The 22995-nt window shown below is 51.1% G+C and overlaps 1 protein-coding gene across 28 annotated transcripts in view; it reads left to right on the forward strand.

Annotated features, from left to right (window-relative positions):
• The window catches only part of PTK2 (protein tyrosine kinase 2), a 238606-nt gene that overhangs the window by 116345 nt on the left and 99266 nt on the right, over positions 1-22995 (forward strand). For all 28 annotated transcript variants that reach the window (XM_047783173.1, XM_047783176.1, XM_047783177.1 and 25 more), the window contains 4 exons: positions 449-511; positions 9876-9930; positions 17947-18087; positions 18579-18656. In XM_047783173.1, coding sequence (XP_047639129.1) covers positions 449-511; positions 9876-9930; positions 17947-18087; positions 18579-18656 — 337 coding nt within the window. The remainder of the gene's footprint in view (positions 1-448; positions 512-9875; positions 9931-17946; positions 18088-18578; positions 18657-22995) is intronic.

The following is a 22995-nucleotide window of genomic DNA, read 5'->3' on the forward strand; positions in this document are numbered from 1 at the left end:
CTGTGGTTGTTCTGCTGCAGGTGCCATGCAGTTTGCTCAGGAACAGCGAGCCTTCCCGGGCGTCCCTGGCGCTCCCCTGCTGTGTGCGCTGCTGTCTCTCAGGCAGAGACTGAGTACACACAGCCAAGGCCGCTCGTCCCGTTTACGGCTGGCGTCTCCTTTCTCGTTTTGCAAAGAGCCAGACTTGCTTCTCATCCGAAGGGAAGATGAGGTGGTTCAGCGGAGACATGGTCTGTGCTGACCTAACCTGTCGTAGGCTGTCGGAATAACACCGCCAATGAAACTGGCTCTTCCTTCGCAGTCGATTGGCATGTTTGTGGCTGAGCTGCAGTGTCGTTAGATATCCCCCCACCCCCACATGTGTGCCCACGCACACACACAGTTTTTAGCCATTTAATAGCGCGGACATTCCCGTACGTGTGTAAGTTTATATCTTCTCTGATTCCAGGCGCTCATACTGGGAGATGCGGGGCAACGCCCTGGAGAAGAAGTCTAACTACGAAGTTCTGGAGTAAGTACGGCGTGGCTGGGCTCTCCCGGCAGCACTCAGAGCTGCGCTCTTCCACCTGTAGGCGCCTTAGTTCGTCTTTACCTAAAGTTTAACATCAGATCTGCAACACTGCCACTTCTAAAACTTTTTTGTCTGGGAGAGGGAAGTTTTATTAAGAAGAGGATTCTTGATGACACCGTGTTAGGAAACATGGCAAGCTGTTGATACATGTCTTAAAGGTAACAGTGTCTTTGGCGTGTTAACACATAGATAATAACTTTGTAGATTTGTCCATATCGAGGTGGAGTTTCATTTCTAACTTTATATTGAACTGTAGAATTGTTATAGTTTCTTTATAAGTTTATTAAGGTTTTTTTTTTCCCCCGTTAGTTAAAGAACAGTGGAACTGTGGGAAGTACACTCACGTATGAGAAAATTTCGAGTAACAGAGCAGTTTTCCACTAGTGAAATTAATGTGTGTCAGACTGTTGTATTAGATTGTTGTAAATGGGTATAGGACACAGTGGGGCTTATGTCTTAGGAGGCTATAAATTCTGCACTTAATCTGTTGATAATTAATCCAGCAAAAGATTGTGCATATTATTTCCAGTTTTACCTTCATTAGCCATGGAGCAATTTTTGCCAACACTTACTTCTTCTGGCCCCCTCAGTGCTAAGCTTCTTGTGCTCCTGGGAAGATGTTGCTGCACTCAAGTGAAAGCTCGTCCTCACGTTCTCTGCTGTAATAGAGACTTGACGTGGCTTTGAATTTTTTTTTTTAGACTTTCCATGTCAACTAACCAGGGTCACACCGTGAAAGTGTAATATCCCACTACTTTGAAAACACGAGTCTACGGGGGAGTTATGGTTATTTAAAAATAAAAGTGGAAGTAAATATTTTGGGGAATTGGTGACGAAACCATCTGAGATAAGAACTGGTGGTGGTGGACATGAATGTTGTTTGTGCAGTTACCTGAGCCTCCTTTGTGCCAGGTTGTGCCAAGCGACTCAGTAACCCGGGTGGTCTGTCTGGTTTCAGTGTGCAGATTCCTCGCTTGACTTCTGAACTTGGTATGTTAGTGAAGTATGAGGTTCGTGACAGGCGCAGAGTCTAAGGCCCTCACTGAGTATTTGTGGTTGTGTATTTATGGACACATCTGTCACATATTTTGTGCCTCTTAACAGATTAAATAAGGACAAAAATGGAGTTGGTTGGAGTTGAATGAAAAAATTTAGTGATGAACTGAGATATCTCAGTAGGCAGAATTACTTTAGCTAGATTTTTCCCTGTCCTTCAGTTGATGGCATAGAAATAATACCATTAATGATGTTTTAAAAAACCCACAACTAACATTCACTGTGGTTGCCATTTTTGTTTAAAATTTGCAGCATGCTTTAGCCTGAAAGACTCTCCCTACTGCTTAAAACACAAATTACTAGAATCAGGGGAATCATTGAAGGTCTTGTCTCAGAGGACTGCTGGATCTGATCTCACTTCAAATGAAGGTTTTTGAAAAATAGGAATAGCTGTTGCTGTTTGGCTGTTTGAATACCCATTCCTTTATGCATTTATTTCTTTATTCATTTGTTCGTTTAACACATATCATTGAGCATCTGCTGAGTCCTTGGCCAGTAAGTGCTGGAGATTCAGGAATGAGTAACGCGAGCTTTCACCCTCAGGAAGCATCCAGCTGGAAGGAAGACTCGGGCAGTGAGCAGAGTTGTGAAACAATCACAGACAGGGAGCTAAAGCAGAAGCTTCTGGAGGGCGTGGGGCGGTACGTCATGTCCAGGGTGGTTCTCGGGGAGATGGGCTCCAGAGTTGTGGGGTAGGGGCTCCCGCCCAGGAAGCCAGAGTACCGGCAGCTGAAAAGATCTCCGACGGCACCCAGTGCCTAGATCTTGGTTCCCGCTATCATTCTTCAGTAAAAGGATCCCAGACCCCTGGCCCCAGGGGAGGGCCTGGAGGGAACCTAGCTGCACCTGGAGCACCCCGTAGTGCAAGGAAGGAGCAAGTGCTCACAAAACGGAAGCGTCACAGGAGCCAGCGGAAGGCGCTCCCATTGACCGAAGGTGGGACATCTGAGCAACAGATGACAGGTTGTAGCCCAGAGCAGGAAATCAATATCCATGGGCCTGTGCTCATGTAAATAGTTGAAGAACAAATGTGTGGGAAGCGATCTATCTCCTGGGCGCAAGAATTCCAGGTAATTTCTATAGATGGAGCCTGGGGGAGGCAGGTCATAAAATCGCACCTGCGAAGGATGGGCTGTGCTTGGTCTGTAGGGGGAGTAAGGAACTTGACGGTGGAGAAATCGGACAGATGGTCCTCAGCCAGGTGGGCAGGGTCAGCGTCAGCAGTGACGAGGTACGTTGGCATGTGCGTGTCCCCTGGAGGCGGCCTGTTGAGGAGGACACTTCACCTCTGTGGTCTCCTTCCAAAAGCCTAAAACACCAGTTTTACCGTGAGAAAAACAGACGATGCCCGGTTCAGGGGACTGTGAGTGTGTGTGTAGCACATGCAAATCTTTTTTAATTTATTTTTTCACTTTCTAAAGTTTTATTGAAATGTAGTTGATTTACAACGTTGTGATAGTTTCTGCTGTACAGCAAAGGGATCCAGTTATACATACACACATCCATTCTTTTTCCGATTCTTTTCCCATTTAGGCTGTCACAGAATATTGGGTAACGTTCCCTGTGCCGCACAGCAGGTCCCCGCTGGCTGGTCATTCCATATATGATGATGTGCCTGTGCCAGTCCCAAACTCCGAGGGGACATTTGATTCATTACCAGACCAGTACGGTTGAAAACTGCCAAGATCTTCAAACACAGGGAAAACCTCAGACTCGGGGAAGTCTGAGGAACTAACAGGGCCGAGAGGAAACCCAGGAGCTGTGATGATGAAATTGGATCCCGTGAGACAGAAACGCCGCCTTAGGGAAATGCTGATGGAACTGAGCCGAGCGTAGGGTCTCTTAGTGTTGATGTATCTGCACGATGCCGTGGCCGCGCCAGCCGCACCGTGGAACTGCAGGGAAAGCCACCAGGGTGTTCAGGGACTGCCTGTGCTGCCTTTGCAGCTTTGCTGTAAACCTGAAACCACTCTAACGTAAGAAGTTTGTCTCGGGAACAGTCCCTAGAGCTTTCTGAGATGGTCTTCCCGGCTTACAAGCCTCAAAGTTCAAATTTGGCTCTCATAAAATTTTTCATTTCTTCTTTTAAAAAGTTTATCTCAGTGTTTTTTTGTTTGTTTGTTGTTGTTTTGCTTTTTTCTAATGATGAGAGAATTGAGGAGGAAGCCAGCAGGTAGTTAGAGATGACCTGGAAAGGGGAGTCACTGTGTTGAAGCTGAGAAGGGGCCAGGTCAGCGGCTTGGATTCTGGAGCGCCTGGAGTTGCCCCCAGGGCACTGGGAGCAGGAAGAGTGTGGGTTGTGTTCCACCCTGTCTCCGTGAGAGGCCCCAGTGAGAGCCTGGGGTGTCACAGGAGAACAGGTGCCTGATGGAAATCTCCATAGAGAGTGTATTGACATGTTTTCAGCAGCAAAAAAAGTCAATTAAAAAGAAGCAAATGAAGAAGCAAGTATCCATCAGGTGGGGTGGTAAATTATATCTGGAGAGAGGAAGGAAGTTTAAGATTTGTTTGAAATGAGGCTCAAAAATTGCATTCGAGTTGGTGTGAATTTGGCTTATTTCCAGAAATCACAGAAATCGAGGGGACGGGAGGGTAGACGGGAGAGAGGCCTCCTGGGCCGTTCATCAGTGTCTTCAGGACCGCAGTTTCCTTGGGCCGGGGACAGAGAGCGTGGGAAAGGTATAAAGTAGGGCCAGTGCGGATTCCAGAGCAGAGCAGCCTGAGTCTGTAAACGCGACGCCTTCTTCGAGGCCCCTGATGAGAGTGGAGTTATCTGCTGTCGTGCGCTAGGTATTGTTTGTGGGAGAGCTCTGAGCCAGCGGGATGGTTAAGGAAACTCGGGGACGTCGTGGGCGACGTCCAGTTCCAGGGTGGACTGAGCTCCCTTTGCTGTACCGTCTGGCTGGAGTCCTGTGCTCTCCGTGATACGGAACTCGTGGGGTTCACTGCCCGTCTCGGAGTGGGAAGTGGGGCGCTAGGGTGGGCTCTGGCGGCGGGGCTGCAGCGCCCCTGGCCGGCTCTTCTTTTGCTGTCCTTGGGTCAGTAGCGCCCTGGGCGTCCACTCCCGCGTCTGTGAAATGCACACGTACTGGCTTGGTGTGGGGAGTTGAGAGGGCCCACGTCAAGGCCTCGGTGCGGTGCCCGCACCGGGTGAGCACCGCCTGGGGCGCCACTGCGGCCTCTCCAGAGGAGGGCTTGTCAGTCAGGACTAAACCAAACTGTGGCTTTCATCAGAGTGTCATCGAGACAGTAGCTTATCAGAGAACGTCGGGGTTCCTCTGTTCCTCTTAAGCCCTTTACAAATAGTTGTTTAATTTCTTTGTTTATAAGGGTAGTAACACATTCTAGCTGGAGCAAATTGAAACGACACTGTCGCCTTCACAGCTCCCTTAAGCCTTTGAGAGACAGACTGGTGTGCACACGATGCAGTACCCGGCTTAATACGAGGCTAATGGTCCTATACCTGCAGCCTGCTTTGTTATTCCGCCTTGTGCTGAAGAGATGTTTCCACGGGACTAAATATGAATACATATTAGCCTATTATTCTGTCAAATTGCTGTATGACATTATGTTTAACCAGGCACCAAAGGCAGACATTCAGTTAATGACAATATAAGCGAATGTCACCATTTTGGGGTGGTTTGGTTTTGGTTTTTTGGCCTGTCTGGTAAACAACAAATAGTAATTTGTTTTACTTACATTAGTTTGATTACTGTTGATATTAAACACCTTCCCATCTGGAGGGGCCATTTACATTCCTTTTGTAAAGTGGACTTTCCATCAGTTTTCCATTATGTTCTCCTTGTTCATATTGGTAGATCTTTGCCATAGTAACCCTTGGCTTTTAGAATAGTTGTTCTTCATGTTCTTTCCCAATTTGTTTTAACCATGACCATAGCTCTTCCACATATGGAAGTTTTTCTTTCTAACATAATGTCAGTTATTTTCGTTTTGGTTTTGAGTTTCAAAACCTGAGAGTTTGTTCTAAAGCTTTGGTGGATTTATGTCTGTTTTTGTGTTTCCAAATGTGTAGGTGTTTTTAGAGTTTTTCTTTCAAGTGAACTTTTAGCTTGAGTCGCATCGAGGCCGGAGATGGCAGTCCTGGCTTGGGTTGAGACCCCGTCTGTGGACTAATGCAGGTCACTTCCCTCCCGCCAGTCAGCACAAGCAGGTTGCACCCACTCCACACGTTGAAGAATCTCCTTCGTTTTGGTCTTTTCTAGTCTCACCATGTCTTAGGCGTGGATTTCTTTTTTATAAATCCAATTTGGAACAAGACGGCTTCCTGAGTCTGTGGATTCATGTTTTTCATTCAGAAGGTATATGCCATCATCCCTTTAATTGTCAACTAGGTATTTTTTCGGCTTTGGTACCTATCTCCGCTCGCCCTCTGCGGCAGTGTGTGTGAGAGAGTTCTGGAGATTTGTCTTCTCCATCTTCAATTCCCTTTTAAGTAGTGTCTTCCGCTGACAGCCCGTTCATTCGGTTTTTCACTTGGCCACGTGTATTTCTCACTTCCAGAAATTGCATTTCTTGGGTATAACCTGCGCCTCATCACCGGGAACCTCTCTTGCTCACGTTGTGCTCGTGCCGCTTATTTCTTCCAGCCTTTCTTGCCAGCTGCTTTGTGCCACTATCTGACAGTGACTTTAGGGTACTGGGCTGTCTCACCCTGCTGTTCCTCTGACTTACTGACGCCTCCACGCAGCTTGCATCCTACTTGTCAGTAGTGATCCAGTGCTTTCCTTAGCTGCCTGTAGTGATCCGTCAGTGAAGGGGATGCTGACAGCCCCGGCATGGCCTGACTGCCCTTGCTTACCTCAGACGGAAGGTAATCCCTCTGTCCTGCAAAACAAGTCCCCCCTCACCAGGGCACCAGGCCTGAATCCTGCCAGCCAGCAGCCATGGCATGCCACCTGGTAGGGTCGGATGGAGGAAGAGGCGACCTTCTGTCTCTCCCCCAACCCTCTTCAAGGACACGCACGTGCAGGTGCTGTTTTCCCTGCCAGGGCCACGGGCCGGAACACTGGCACAAGGCCACCCCTCGCTCCAGGAGAGGAGGGCGGCAGCACGTGCTGTACGAGGCCAGAAGACAGCTCGTCACCACTCAGGGTGAAGGAGGGCATGTCGTTCAGATGCAGAGAGCAGTTTCCAGGATGTTAACGTCTTTTGGTTTTAAGAGGCTTAAGGCATCATTTTGGTGGTATTCTTTAACAATACTCAATTCTCGAGAGTTTGGGGTGAGGCAGGATAGGTGACTGTGTGCAAATGTGTATTTGCAGTGATGGCCAAGGTCAGTTCTGGTTGCCGGTGTGCCTGGGCTTTAAACTGTCCTCACATACTCGTTACAGCCAGCAGACAAGGTCTGAATCTTCTCAGAAGTAGGGCCAAAGGAAAAATGAGTTTATCCTTGACGTGAGAATTCCCTTATCATGAGCATAATATGTGTAAATTAAGCGACCCCAGCCTCCAAGAGGCTGCTGTGTTAGGGGCTTATAGGCATGAAATCCCATGTGCAGGACGAGGCCACAGGCTGGGGTATCTGGCTGTGCCGGGGAGTGTTCTAGAGACGTGGTGGGGGGGGGAGCCTGGAGGGCAGGGAGCTGGTGGGACAGCCAGGACCACAGGGCAGGCGCTTCCCGCCCTGGTGCAGGGCGCGGTGCCGCCTTACCTGGACCACGCAGAGGAGGCGGGGCTCTGAGGGTTAGCAGAAGCCAGGAGCAGGAAGGCTGCATCAGCCAGCATGGTCCGAACATTTCATTTGAAGGACAGAGGTAAAGTAAATGTCTCAGAGGAAATTCTGGTTGAAAGTTGATCCCAAACATAACTCTAAGGCCCAGACACCCCAGATCTCAGTGAGGAAATTTCTGGGCTTTGAGAGGGTGTTGGCTATTGGTGCTGGGCACGCTGCCCCACTGCTGGTTGTGTCAGTGTCTCACCTGAGGAAGGGCCACGAGGCAGTGACCCTCCTGTGTCTGAGGCAGCGCTGGGTATGGGGAAGTCGCCAAGCACAGGCTTGTTTTCTCTGAAGCTTCGAATCAGAATGATGGGAATCTCAGAGAAATGTGGGAAGAGGAGTTATGTGGGGTCCCTGCTCCACAGGCTCCTGGTCTGACCCTCCTGCCAGATGCACTGCCTCGATGCTTCCCCATCTCTGAGCATCCCCAGGAACTGTGTGACTGTCCCCTCCTCCCCTTACTGAGGAGCCCTCGGCCGCAGCCCTGAGCCCTGGAGAGTCCGGGGGCCTAAAGTCCCAGATCCATTGCTTTAACCCAGCGGGGCTGTCACAGCTCTCCAGGTGAATTGCAGTGCTTTGTCAGTCCCGGCCAGGATGCTGGCCCGTGAGGCTGCTGAGAATGTGCTTGAAATCCCCCCCAGGAGGTCACGGGCAGCCCCCTCAAACCCACGGCTGAAACAGGTGTCCTGGGAGGCAGCCTCCTTGCCACCTTTGAGCACTGCTGGCCCTGCATCCAGAGCATCTCCTGAGTCTCCGCCGCCCACCCTCCCACCATCTCTTCCCCCGCCTCCCTCCCACCTGCCTTCCAGCCTGTGTCCTCCCTCCCCTGCTCCGCTCAAAGCAGCGCTGGTCAGGCATGTAGACCCAGCTCTCACCGCGCAGATGGGGCATCCGTGAGGTCTCCAGGGGAAGGGAAGTGCCTGCTGAGAGTCGCAGGGGCTTGACACATTCTTACTCATCCTCAGAACCACTCAGTGCAGTGGGCACTAGCTTTCCCCTGCTGCAAATAGGTAACCTGAGGTTTACAGGCATTGTTAGGTCAGTAGGCAGAGCCAGCCTGTAGCAAAGCTGGGATTCCAGTCCCGAGCTCCTCTGTCTGAAATTAAGTTCTTTTTATTATGGAAAAGTTGCCTGAAAAGAAAAGCCAGGAAGAAAATGCTCAGGAATAATGCCTTAAAGATTCTGGAGTGTTGATTTCTCTTTCCTGGGCTTATTTTGCTACTTCCCATAGCAGTTAGCACCCAGATCCTTAAAATGCAAAGTCTCTGTCTTTTTAGGAGTCAACCAGGAAGGGAAGACATGTGGGGGACACACTTCCCTCTTCGTGTCTGAGAGAGGTTAGAAAAGTAAATGGGAAACCTGGGGTTATGCGAGTTTGCCAGTAAGTGAAACCAAAAAGCAGGTGTCGTAGGAGCTGAGGAGGGATTTTCAGTGTCGCCATCATCATCGTAGAATGAAAAAGAACCTGAGAGCTGAGACCCGGGTTCAGCAAGGAGCTCACTTTAGATACAACTAGAATGTAGAGGAGGAGACTGAAGTGTTGGATAGAGGGTCAGCCTTATAAACGCCGACATGTTTTCTGTGGTTTTGTTTGTAATACCTGCTTACAGTTATGGGTAAAGAAGTCACCCCTGCGTTATTCTTTTTCTATAATTTGTATTCAGTTTATTTTTTATGTAGTCATGAGATGATACCTGCATCTCACTCTTCTTGGTCCTTCTGTATTTTTCCCACGGGCCTCCTGATCTGCAGTTTGGAGGCTTCATCTCCTCTCACACACATCGCCATCTAGTGGCCAGAAAGCCACTTGGTGCCCAGTATGTGGAAAATAAGGAGCCATTCTTTCCATCTCTTCTTGGCCAGAATGCTTTGAGGCTCTACTTATTAATTATTGACTTTGCAGCCTGATCCAAAAAAAAAAAAATCACTGGGATTTCCAACATTTGTACACATTCAGCTTTTTTACCTTAGGCAAATCAATTTAGTTTGTCTTTTTATTTTGGAAGCTAAGATGATAATATTGATTAATGTTAGTCAAAAAAGTTTATTTTAAAAAATAGTCCACTTTTAGGAATAATCTAATATCTTTTACCTTCCCTGGAATATCCCAAATCTTTTCCTAATCAGGCTAGTCTACTTTCTCTACAAATATAGCATTACTTGGTTAAAATTGAGGTTAACCTTCAAATGGTGTTTAAAAAAGAACAATTTATTTTCATGTTGTAATTTCCAAAGAGGCAGTATTTTCGAGGGGTTGCAATAATAAAGGTTTAAAAAAAAAAGTCTACCTAAACCAACTTGTATTGATGTTTTCTGCACATATCTAGAAAATTATTTGTCCCACCTGTTCCATGGCAATGCTGGTAAATTGAGCTTTATTATACTTCCTTCTAGAATAATGCATTAAGGATAAATGATTTCAGCTGCTTTTATGTTCTTGCAACAGTGTCATTGTGTTCATTGATTTGGTAGTGTTAATTGTTAATGCGCTTTTTTTTTTTTTTATTTCAGAAAAGATGTTGGTTTGAAGCGATTTTTTCCTAGGAGTTTACTGGATTCTGTCAAGGTAATTAGAGTCTGCTTTACTGTAATCAAGTGGCTGCCCTGGGCGGCTGCCTCCCCCGTGGTACGTGGGTTTCTCCTGTACATCTAAGTTGTGCTGTAAAAGGCAGTTATTCTGATGGCAAGTAGTCATGTTCACGGCAGGTAGAGTCTTAGAGGTTTCGCTTTCCCCCCCGGAAGCCACGGCTGTGAGTGTTCTCAGCCAGGGACGTTGCATTCACAGGGGGCCTCGCCCCCGAATCCGTTCGTCTCGGGATCTTGCTCCCAGGAGTAAAGCAGCAGTGTGGGAAGGTCGCCAGAGCTGAATCACGCGTGTGCACATGGACACTCGCGAGGCCTGTCCCCCTTGTTTCAGCCGCCGGACGCGCTGCCTCCTCTTCCTCGTTGGTAACGTGTGCGAGCACCAGGCCCCAAGTCTGCCTGCAGCTCCCACGGGAGAGCGCCGGGAGCACGCGGGGCTGGGCGCTTCCAGCCCCGGCCGCAGCACATCCAGTGCGGTGTGAGCACACAGACTCGGTCAGGACAGAGTCCAGCTGAGCTGAGCTCTGCCGTCTCCTTGGCTTTGGACCTGATTTCTTATTGCCACAGTGAGGACAACACTGCTTCGCAGGGTCGGTGTGGCTGTTTAGCAGATCAGCGTGTCTGTGCTCCCCGGTCACAGCGTGGTTGTGTTTGGCACGGGAGCAGCCAAATGGAAGACCCTCCCACCCACCCACCCCCACCCCCACCCCCACCCCCGGTTGAGGCACACGAAGGAACGCAGCACAGGTCCCGCCAGATTGCCTCAGGGCACCTTCCCCTTGGTTACCGCGAACACGCCGACAGGGTTTGACCTGGAGCCTGCAGCCCTGGGGCGGGCCCTGGAGAGGAGCCGGCCCGGTGCGTCGGCCTGGGGGGCGGGGGAAATGCCCAGCAAGCGCGGGCCCCGTGTACACTTAGCCGCAGGAACGTGTGTGAAGACGGCTCGGCCACACTCTCAGCAGTGCTCAAATATGAGTCCCGTGGTGGCCTCCGAATTCCTGCGGAGCCTCCTCAGAGCTCTGTGGGGATCAGCAGTTATCCCAGGAGCCATGTCTGCTGTCATTTGGGAGTTCAAGAAATTATCCAGCACTTAAAGGATCTTCCCACGGCACACCGGGCACCCCAAGCGCCCTGGACGGCTATGGAGATGCCCACTCCCTGCCTCCCTAAGCGGGAGGGAGCGACGTGCTTGGCCATTTTACTTTCTCAGATCGCAATTGGGTAGATGTCTCCGCGTCTGGGATCTGTCTGCCTGCTTCCGCTGTATCTAAGACCCCGAGGACAGAGATAACATGTGCCGCAGTCCCTGCTCTAGACCTGGTGTTTAGCGTGATTCTGGGCACACAGTGACAGGCGTAAATCTCGCTTCATGAAGAAATGAATGAACACCTGTAAGAGCGCCGTGCAAGCTTTCTAGGGTGGGAGGAGACACGCTCTCACAAGACGGAAGCATCGGGAAGCTGGAGCACCTGGTTTCCCTGGGCAGCCCGCCCTGCCCTGCGGCCGCTCCAGAAACCTCCTGTTCCTGCACAGGGCTTGTGCCCTCCGGGAGGCTTGCAGCCTGTCCTTGAGGATCATCCTGACCGGCCTTGGCCTTGCCGCCGACTCCCACGTGCTTGTGCTGCTGTCGTGAGCTCCAGCTGGCAGTCAGCTCAGCCCTGTGACCAGAGCTCAGGCACGGGGTCGCTGCAGACAGCCGGACGCCAACGAGAGTGTGTTAGGGCCCTGGAGGTTTCACGGCAGGGGAGGGCATGGCCACCTTTTGGACTTTGGATGTGTAAGTCTGACAGCAGCGTGGAGGACAGATTGAAAGCAAAACGCCTGAATCAGGAAGAGCTAAACGGGCTGGGCGGTGGTCAGCCCCGGGCGCGGAGGCGAGCGTGCCCCGGAGAGGCGGGGAAGAAAGGGGCCTTGGGAGCTTGAGAAACCCTCACAAACCAAGCCAACCGCAGTGTGTTTTCTGGGAAGGAAGGTGGTTGCTGCTGACTTTGATGCAAGTAGGGAGAATAGAATTGCGTTTCAGCCACTGTTGCTTTGGTACAGGTTCATTTAGTGTTTCCTTTTTCACACGCTTTCTAATACGAAGGAAATCAGTCTCACCGTGTAAAACAGCTCGTGTGTACTTGGCTTCTTCAATAGCTTCGTCATTAGTTCATATCCTCATGCCAGAGATTGTTCACCTTTTCGGTAAATTCCTCCAGCGTTGCACCGACTGCCATCAGGCGGTTGGCGTGGGTGCAGTGCATGCCCAGCCGGCGTGTGACAGCTGCTGTGCGGATTCGGTTGCGCTCAGACAGTCCCTTCTTCAAAGCTATTGCCAGTGAAACTTCAGCTAACAAGAAATTCACAGCAGCTTCTTATTTCTCCCAGACTAGGTCTGTAGAATGGCTCAGCCAGTTAATACTTGCTTTTCCAAAGGCCATTTTGTTTTGTATGCCTTTTCCTTCCTATCTAGATTTCTAGAAGACCGTTGAAAGGTTGTTGTATTTGGTGGAACTTAAGCCACGATTGATTGATGGCGAACAGGATCAGGATGCACGTGCCCGATGAGGAAGGCATTTTGTGAGACATTTAAAATTTGTCTCTCTGGAGTTCCCGCTGTGGCGCGCTGGAAATGAATCCGACTAGGCACCGGGCGGTTGTGGGTTTGATGCCTGGCCTCGCTCAGTGGGTTAAAGATTTGGTGTTGCCGTGAGCTGTGGTTGTAGGTCGCAGACTCGACTCAGATCCTGTGTGGCTGTGGCTCTGCGCAGGCCGGCAGCTGTAACTCCAGTTCGACCCCTAGCCTGGGAATCTCCATATGCCGCCGGTGCGGCCCTAAAAAGCAAAAAAAATAAAATTAGTCTCTTTGATCTTAGTAGCACCAGAGGCACCTTTTAAAAAACACCGTACCAGGAAAACTAACAAGTCAAGCCCAGCCTAAGGAATCATCTGCAGCATCCTGGTCGTTACTGTTCGAAGTGTCAAGAAGCTGTGACAGCTGGGAGACAGGGCGACATGAGTGAGGGCAGTGTGGGGTGACAGCGGGCAGGCTCGGGGACCCAAGTGAAGTCTGGAGTCAGCAAGTGCTCTTGCACCAACGCTGGTCTCTTAGTTTTAACAGGGGTGCCAGCGTCCTGTGGGGTGTTGGCTTTGGGGCCCTGGGCAGGGGCACGCAGGGAACTCGTACTGTCTTTGCAGCTCTTTATAAATCTAAAGCCAGGTAGAAGTAAAATAGCCCAATTTCAAAAGTTCACAGTAGGAATCAAATTTCAGAACTAGAAATGTTATGGGACCAATCATTCACTACTATTAATAAATAATAATTTATTCAGAGTAATAGAACGGTTCCCTTAGATCCTCTCAGGGACCCTTGGTCTGGTCACCACTCCCATTTGTGTGGTTAGCACAGAAATGCCTGGTTCAGTCATCGTCCAGCAGTCGATTCCTGGGTCTCTGTGTGCCAGCACCTGAGTGGGGGTGCCAGCTCGAATGAACCCAGCGTCAGTACAGGTTTCCGTCTGGTCTGGGCCCCTGCAGTAGCATAAAAAGGAAGCACCCTTAGATGTACACGCAGAGTGGAATATTACTCAACCGTAAAAAGACGCAAACCTCGCCGTTTGCGACAGCGTGAGTGGGTCTTGAGGGTAGACATCGTGCGAAGTGAAAGAGACACACACAGTATGATTTCACATGAAACAATGCGCTCTCGGAGACAGACGACAGCTCCTGCTTGTTGGAGGTGAGAGGTGGGGTGGGGGGGGGGGCGCTCACAGGCGTCAACCTGCGTCCTGGGGATGCGATTGTAGCCTGCCGACTGATTGATCACGCTAACATGCAAACGGGTGAGGTCTTCAGAGCTCGCTCTGTGACCAAAAGGACGCTCACTGGAGTTGCTGCGGCCGTTGTTTCACAGACGGGGTGGTGGAGCGTGGTGTGTGCACTTGAAACTAATGTAACTTAGGCCTCAGTCTTAGCTCGGTTGTGGCGAACACTTGTTACGCGCTGTATTTAGCATTTGGTAGGCTAGGTAAGTCCTCAGTGTTTCCCGGCTGGTTCCTTTCTCTGGCGTTACGCGACGGCCTTCTCACCCAGGAAGCCCTGGGAAGCCCACTGTCGCTGGCAGCATCTGATAAGTACCCCGGTAACTGAAAGAAATGATTCTGTGTTCAAAAGGCCGAGTAGCAGCAATTTCTGATGACTCACCCTAATAGTGCTGCCTCATTTTGAGTAGTTTTCTCTCTGTGTCTGAACCAGTTTAAAACTGAGTAGCATTCTCTGATTGAGGTCTTGTTTCCTAATCAGACACCTTTGACCTAGTATGTTTCCTGTCAAATACAAAGCAAGTGGGGATGGAGTACAATGCACAACAGCCTGCTGGTTCCTACAAGCTCTGGAAGTGTATCGATTAACGTCAAGAGATTGTAGGAGGTCTGATTTTGTGGGGTTTTCCTCACTGAGGAGGCGGGAAGAGCTGATGCTCTCCAGCATCCTTTCTACATGCGCAGGCCTGGGGTCCTTTCGCACAGCGTGCGTTTTCTAGCTCTTGTCCGGCCCTGCATGCAGGCCCGGGGCTCTCAGTCTTCCTCGGTGGCCACGTTGAAGCAGAGACCCTGAGAAAGCTGCGGCTCGCAGTTCTGACCAGGCTCCCCATCTTGGCCGGGGGTGCGGGGGGGAGCCGGCGCGTGCGGCTGTGTCCACAGGAGGCCGGCCCTGAGTGGCCCTGCTCCCTCCCGCCGCTGCTTGAGGTACGGGTGCCCTTTCGCCTGGTGATGTGAACAACACAGGAGGAGCCACGACATGTTTCCCCAGATTCAGCTGCATGAGGCAAATGCGGTAAAACTGCAGCTCAGACTGTCAGCCTGTTACCACTGCATGGCTGCTGCTTTTCCAACCTAATTGCCCAGTTCCTGAGAAATGTTCCAGCAGGCTCCGTGATCCGGGGTACATTTTAGTGCTTGGCCCCGTGCTCATCCCATGGCCGAGCGCTCTGGAAGAGAGCACAAGCCGTGACTCACGGTGTTTAGCTGTGTGGGGCTCTAGGGGACAGCACCACACAGCCCTCGACGTGTCCTGTCAAGACACGCTGCTGCCAGGAGAAAGGCTGGAGGCTAGAGTGGGGGGGCAGGTGGGGACATTGGGGGCATCAAGGGGGGGTCAGGGTGTAGAGTCAGGAAGGGCGAGCCTTTGGCCTGGTGTGGGGGGCGGGGAGGAGGAGGAGCAGGGCCTGGCCTCGGAAGGGGCACGGGTGCCGAGGTCAGACGACAGTGAAGGAGAAGCAGAACTGGGAGTGGCTGTGTCACAGGGACCGCACAGTGGTGCCTTTTATGTTCACACAAACACGTGTGTACCCGTTACACACCTAACAAAGAACCAGCTAGCTGCATGTAGTGCTCACAGGTATTTCCGGGTCCTGGTTTTTTCGCTAGTGTCTCTTCCACTAGAATTGTGTGCCCACGGGAGACCATCACGGGAGGCAGAGCAGGAGTGGGGCTGGTGTGTGGGAAGCTCAGCGAAAAGAACGCGGCTTTTAGAAAAATCCTTACAGGCCGTGCCGACACTGGGGTTGGAGAGGGTGCAGAAAGAAGGTCAGGGTCGATGCAGGTTTCTGTCTAAGCAGCTGGGAGAGTTGCTGAGATGAGGACCAGGTCTGGAGTCAAGTCACAAGGAGTCTGGGTGGCACATCTGGTTTCAGGTGTCTGGGAAATCCAGAGGCAGGATCTCAGGTAGGCGTGTGCAGGAGTGTGGCTCGGAGGCTCAAGCAGAGTCAGAGAGGTCGGCAAAGCCTGCAGTCGCACGGCTGCTCAATGCCATTGCGGCCGGGTGAGAGCAGCCTCTCTCAGTCCCTTGGCTTGTAGCCAGAGCTTGATGGGTCTTCTAGAAAATATGCTTCCCAGACCTCTCCTCACAGAGCGTCCAGGGCCGACCACCGGTTTTCTGGGTGACAGCTGGTACTCAGGCCCTGCTTCTCTTCAGTTTAGTTTCTGTGAGCTGAAACTGTAACTGATTCTCTCTGAGGCTCCCATAATTCCACAGTTGGCGCGGCCCTGGTTAAAACCAACTGCTGGCCTACTGTCCAGGCTTTGGCCCTGTCTTCTTTGCAGCGGCCAGTTTATTTGTGAATCCACCAGGCCCTGGGCCTCTGAGCACATCATCTGGAGACCGTGGCGTTTCTGACCCAGCCCTGCGTCTCCTCGCTCCAGGTCTGTGTCCAGCGTCCTGCTCCGTGGTTCGGATGGGAAGATGGAAGAAGCACAGGCTCGTTCACAGTTGACGCGGCTCTGTCGCTGCGAGCCTGCCCTCCTGTTTACCCCGTTGTTCCACCCACAATCAAGTCGTCTGATTTCCTGCTTTCCCTGCCATCCAAAGTATAACCACCCATGTGGCCCACAGGTGCCCAAGCGCTCTCCTGTCACCTGGAGTCCAGCTGGTCTTTCTGCTCCTGCTCTCATCCTCCCCCACACCCTCCCTGTGCACGAGCAGAGCCAGCTTTTGAAGTAGTCAGAGCCGTAGGCCAGCCACCCGTGGCTGCCAGCTCTCTGCCCTCCTGCTCCTCCTGCCTGTCTTTGTCTTCAGGAACCCACCCCCTCTCCAACCGCTACCCACTCCTCGCTGCCCGGCTCACTCTCCGTGGTGTCCCAGATCCAGGCGACCTCAGACCACGCTGGGACCTTCAAGGGACTCCAGGCAGGCTGCCACCCCTCTGGGTTCACCTGATGCCAGTCTTGGCTCCTGGCACCTCCCACCTCCCTGACCTACAGAGATCAGCCAGCTGCCACGGGATGAAGTCCATTCTCTGTGCCTTCAGCTCATCGCCCTGGTCCTGTGCCAGCCTCCTGGATGCAGAGGGGCCCTATCTTTTCCAAGGGCCCCCCAGCCTTTGCCATTTCAGGTGGTGGTAGCTTTTACCAGTCAGTATGCCTTACTGGTTCTGTTATCAAAATAAATCTGAAATCTGACTGCTTCCCACCCCTTCCTGCTTCTGCACTCGGGCAGCGGCCCCTGGGTCTCCACATCTCTTGCGCGGGTTATTTGGGGGGCACTGCTCCCTTCACCCTGCTCACAGCACCGCAGCCAGAGCGACTCCCAAACCGACGTCAGGTCGCCATACTCCTTCTCCAGGCCACCCCGGCCTTGCTCTCGTCAGGGGCCACCCCAAGGCTCCATCCTCCTGCCCCCGTCATCTGCACACCTCTGCACACACCCTGTGCCGCCGGCCACCTCGGGCTGCACTCCTCTGGGATGGGCCGTGGGCTCTGGGCTGGTCGCCCTCCACCATCCAGGCGCAGACGTAGGAAGCGCGCCCAAGCAGAGGGGACCGGGGGGGGGGGGGGGCGCGATCCCGGCAGAGGAGTGCTCGCCCCACTCCCGTGCTCTGCCCGGCAGGCGGCCTCGTCTTATCTTCCCCGAGCCCTGGGGTCCGCGGTCTTAGAACACGGAGCAGACACGCCTCGGTGTGCGGGTTCGTACTCGCTGCCGCACCAATGCCACTGCCACCCCATCTCCACGTAGTAGTTCCTTCATTGTTTCCAAAGAGTGATTTCTCAGCTAAAGGTTGGTTTTACGGTTTGTGATTTCTGTTGCCGCATTGCCTTCGAAAGGGTGCGTCTCTCCCAGGGTGGAGTGTGGGTGCTTTCACGCCACCTCCGTTGCCAACTCCAGGTCGCGCGCACATGCCATCCTTAGACTTTTAATACCTAACTGTTTACCACATGTTCCATTTCTGTTTAAGAAACAAAGCTCGATACCCCTTGAAGAGGATACTTTAAAATGGTTACGAAGGTGTATTTTCTGTTACGTGTATTTTATTTTATATATGTGTGTGTGTGTATGTATGTGTGTGTATATATATTTTTTTTTTTTTTTTTTGGAAGCCAAGCTCTAGTAAACATGACTTTTGGTGAAAGTGGGTGGCATTAAGTCGTGGGCAGGGAAGACGTGTTCCTTGGTGTGGGCTCTTACTGCTGCGGTCTTTACTCATTGTTGACTCTGAAAAGATGTTTCTGATTTTATCACGCAGGCCAAAACACTAAGAAAGTTGATCCAGCAAACGTTTAGACAGTTCGCCAACCTTAACAGAGAAGAAAGTATTTTGAAATTCTTTGAGATCCTCTCCCCGGTGTACAGATTTGACAAAGAATGCTTCAAGTGTGCCCTCGGGGTAAGTACGGGACTCGGAGGTAGGCGACACACTGTGGCTTCTTCTGCTTTTCATGTCCTTGTGTGTCTGAACTTTGATTGAAACCTGCTTAGTCTCGCTTTTAATGACACGAGAATGCTTTGTCATCTTACAGTGGGAACAGCACATAAAGAGACTGTGTGGATGTGGGAATAAAACCATCCTTTTTGAATAGCAGGCTGTTCTAGCCCAGCGAGCCATTGCTGACCTCTCCTCTCAGGGCCACTGTCCCTGTTGAGAGGACCTCCCCAAAGACCCCATTGTGAGACCCCCCTGGGATGAGGGCGGTCTGTTTCCGCCCGGGCTCCCCCCATGCTGCGTCATGGAGTTGTAAATACTTCGTACCGTTTGTTGCAGAGATTAATGGCAAGCTAGTCCAGCCCCCTTAGGTCCTTTAATGTGTCCGCGGCGCTTTATCTAAAATGTCTCTTTTTCCTTCGGGTACCTTTGCTGTCACCTGTGTCACCCTCAAGTCAAGCTGGATTATTTCGGTGGAGCTGGCGATTGGCCCAGAAGAAGGAATCAGTTACCTCACGGACAAGGGCTGCAACGTAAGTGTGCACAGCGCCCGCCGCCCGCTGGACTTGCCTGGACAGCGGGGCTCCAGATGAGGAAAGGGGCACTCTTTTGGAACATGGTTCGGCCATTAAGTCTTTCTTTCCATCTCACAGCTTCTGTTGCTCAAGAGAGAGGACGGAAGAGAAAGTCTAGGCCCAGTGGAAGTCGCCCAGAGTTCTTTAGTCAGGAAGGAGATGAATCACACGGTTGTTCCTGAGATCTGAGTGGGGTTTAGGCACTCATTTCTCCCCTCAGTTCTGCCTCTGATTTGCGTCTGTTTGTGTTTGGGTCACGTCCTTTAAACACCCTCTTCCGGCTCTTTCCAGAGGAAAACGACTTCACACCAGCACAGCTCGCCTCCTGCCACACAGGCCGTCTTTCTGTCTCCTCTCTTCTTGGGGAAAGTGCTGGCTGTCTCTTTTTTGCCCCTACTTTTCAGCAAGTGTTGTGAGCACCTGCTTCAGCCGAGCAGCGGGGACACAGCAGACCCAGGGCCCTGTCCTGAACAGGCGGGCAGTGTGGATACGACACGCATGGGGCGCAAGGTGGAGCTGCCTGGAGGGATGGGCTCCTGAGATCCCGGGTCCAAGGGGCTGTTTCTCAGACCCTGCCAGCAGGGGTGCTTTTCACACAGCTTGTCCGTACATGTCCCTGTACACGTGAGTGCCCAGAGATGTGTAAGTGTGACCAGGTGTGCTCTTTGTCGTCCTTCCTTTCTCTGTGCCCCCCCCCCATGCTCCTGAGCCCTTTCTAGGCCCCCCTTCCCTTCCCCCATGCTCAGGGAAGTGACCCAGTGATTCTTCTGTGCTTTATTATTTTAAAATTGGGGTCATCCTGGGATCCACGTGTACATCCTACTGGATGTAAAGCAGGTGAGGTAAGCAGCACGGGCCTACTGCGTAGCACAGGGAGCTGTACTCAGTATTTGGTGAAAACCTATAAGAGAAAAGAATCTGAAAAAGAAAAAAATGTGTGTATGTGTATGTGTGTAAGTATAACCGAATCGCTTTGCTCTGCATCTGCAAGTCAGCTGTGCTCCCGTTTTTCAAAACGGGGTCATGCGGCAGCCATCCCTACCTCCTGTTGTCTCACCCAGTGGGACTCATCCGAGGCCTGGCCAGGTGGGGTCACGGGAGGCCTTCGTCCTCCTGCCAGCTCTCCACCCCGCAGACAGTGATGTGGTAGATATTCTTTTATAGGTATCTTTATCTTTATGGGCCGCTGCTTTTTCTCCTCTGAGGAGAGGGTTCCAGAGATGGAACAGTAGGATCCTGTCAAATGGTTTTAATATTTTAATTTATTTTGGCCATATCCAAGGCATCTGGAAGTTCCCGGGCCAGGGTTTGAACCTGCACCACAGCAGTAACAACACCAGGCTCCTAACCCGCTGAGCCGCAAGGGAACTCTGCAAATAGTTTTAATTTTAGAAGCAGTGCCAGGTTGCTTTTCAGGAAGGTGAAGACCCTTCACATTGTTGCAGAAGCATCTGTAAAGGCTCTTTTAATTTTTCCATTTCAGTCGGTATAAAGTGGCATTTACTCAGCTCGATGCAAACTGATCAGCTAGTGAATATAAGTATCTTTTCATGTTTTGGCCATTTTGTTTCCCGCACCTGTGAGTTGACTGTTCATGTCATATGCTTTGCCTGCTTTACTGAAACCGTTGTCTGTGTGTGTGTGTGTGTGTGTGTGTGTGTGTGTGTGTGTGTGCACGTGCACGTGCGCGCAGCAATAAAGGCATTTGTTGTCTCACAAAACATGAAGTCTGTGCTGGAAAAGTTCCAGGATGACTACCTCAGGAGCTCAGTTACCTCATCATTTATGGCAGTTCTGTCTTCTTGGCCATCTTCGGCATGTCGGCCAGGCTTTTGGCCTCTTCGGGCATCCCGGATGGCTGCGAGAGGCTCGTATGTGATTTTCAAACAGGGGTCTGTCTGCTGGAGCAGCAACGAGGGTGCGCGCGCGCGGAAGCGTCGTTAGCGTTACGGAGCCCCTGATGCACGTGTGTATATTTATGTTTTATTCGAAGACGGCTTTTTGGAGCAGTTGGGGTTTGCAGCGAAGTTGAGAGGGAGGGGCGGGGATTGCCGGGGCGTCTCCGGCACCGTCCTCTCGGGCTTTTCTGTTGGTAAAGGGAGGTCAGTGTCTTCACGCCGTCTTTGCCACGTCGTCTTTTACGGAAAATCTCACGGACCGTCGACGTGAAGCAGACCGGTCTCTCTCCTCTCAGGCGCCTTCTAGGGGCCAGGGCTGACGGTGATTTCTGGCATAATTGATTAACTTGTCAATCAATTCTTCTGAGTCGTCTGGGTGTTCGCAGAGGAAAACCTGAAAAAAATCTATTTCAGATGGAGCATCCATCTACGTGTGAAAGGTGAACGGTCTTAGAAGAAAACGTAGAGTATCTTTATAACTTTGAGGTCGATTCCTTAAACAGGACACAAAAATGCTAATTCTGAAGGAAAATTTTAACAACTTAGACTACCTTGAAATCAAAGACTTCATCAAAAGCTAGTAGAAAGGCGAGCCAGATACTTCTGCTTCTCAAGTCCAAATATATTTAACTATGGACTCTTTAATCCAGGAGAAAGAACAAGCACAAATCATTAAGACAAGGGCAGCCATCCCCACAGAGGGTTTCCGGACAGGCCATAACCAGGTGAAAAGGTGTTTGGCCTCCGCCTCGTCACGTAAAGGCTCAGGGTGGTACTGGTGCCCCTTCCAGGGTGGCCGAGCTGGAAGAGGCCTGGGACTCGGAGCCGAGGGCGTGGGCGGCCCCACCTCTTTCGGAAACTCTGGCGTCATCTGTCTCGTCTTTGACTTGCAGTCTCTTCAGTTTTCCTGCAGGGTTTTCCTTGTGTCTCTACACTGAGCCCATGTGCAGTTCAGCGTGTGGTGCAGGATCAGGGGGAAGCCCCCTGGACTCCCCGGGCCCGTGGGAGCCCAGGGCTGGGCTCGACGGGGTCGCCCTCATGCCAGCCTGGGCCTCTGAGCCCGTTTCCTCGCAGCCAGCTTGGTTTCCATCAGCAGAAAGGCAGGGCTCGTTGAGACGACCCGAGGGGTCGGTAGGAGCGTTAACGGGCAGTACGTGTGCAGCGCCGAGGCCACGGCCCCGCCCGGAGGGGCCCTGAGAGGACGTTGGGGCCGCCGATGTTCCCTGTTGCTCTTCGGCCGTGGTGCGGGGAGCAGCCAGCCCGTCCGCGCTGCTGACAGGGACTCTCCTCTTGGCCTCCGTCCTGGCCCAGGGCCCACGTGTCTTGGGCTGCTCCAGCCCCACGCTGCTCCGATGCTCGGGCTTGGCCGCTTCCCGGTGGATTTTCCCGTGTACCTGCTGTGCGTGTCGCTCTTCTTTCGTACACTTTCCTGGCTGTTCCCAGTTACTTAGTCTTTCAGAACCAAATTTCTAACATGAACAGGAAATTCCTTTGGGATTTCACCTCGTAGGCTGATTTTGGGAAAGTGGTATTTTTAGACATAAGTTTTCTGTCCAATCTTTCTATTTGTTCTGACCTCTTTTACATCCTTCAGTAAGATTTCACAGTCTTTTTCATGTGGACCTTTCATGTTAAACTAATTCACAGGTATTACATAGTTTTTGGCTTTATTGAGAATAGATTTTTTTTTGGCCATTTTCGATTTGAAATTCATACTATGAACACGACAGAATACACTTGATGGTTGTTTACTATATATTTAGCAACCTTATTTATTTAATAAATCATTTTTTATTAGAATCTTGGTATAGGTATGTAATTATGAAATCCACAAAAAAAGAATGTTGTAACTTTTCAAGTCAAGGATAGAGTTTTGGGTTCTATGATGTTTGGATAGAATCAATAAATCTACGTAACCTTTTTCAGTGGTGGGTGTTCAGCCACCTTTTTTTTTTAATCTCTTCAAAAGGAGTAGATCTATTCAGGTTTTCCCTTTTTATGTGGCCGTTTCGGCAGCTCCTCTTTATTACCATACCAGCAGCTTCTCTACGTTTTAAAATTGTTGCCGTGGAGCTGCATCTCCTAATGCTCCTACCACCTTCCCAGCAACTTGACTGCTGTATCCTTTCTCAGCCCTGGCTTGTCTGTTTGGATTTGGCTCTTCCTTTCAGATTTGCAAAGGGTTTGTTTATTTCAGCCATTTTCCCAGGACAAGCTTGTAGCCTTTGTTACACTGTTGTAGCATTTCTGTTCATCTTCACCAGTTTCAGAACTTCACTGATATCTTTCAGTCGTATTTATCCCTTTCTTCTCTTGTTCCCTTTAAGCACGTCTTCAAAAGCACGTCTTCAAGATCTACTCGTGTTTCCTGTGAAGGCCATTTTCTTGTACAGCTTTAA

The sequence above is a fragment of the Phacochoerus africanus genome, chromosome 6 (genome assembly GCF_016906955.1).
Source record: "Phacochoerus africanus isolate WHEZ1 chromosome 6, ROS_Pafr_v1, whole genome shotgun sequence".
Taxonomy (NCBI): Eukaryota; Metazoa; Chordata; class Mammalia; order Artiodactyla; family Suidae; genus Phacochoerus; species Phacochoerus africanus.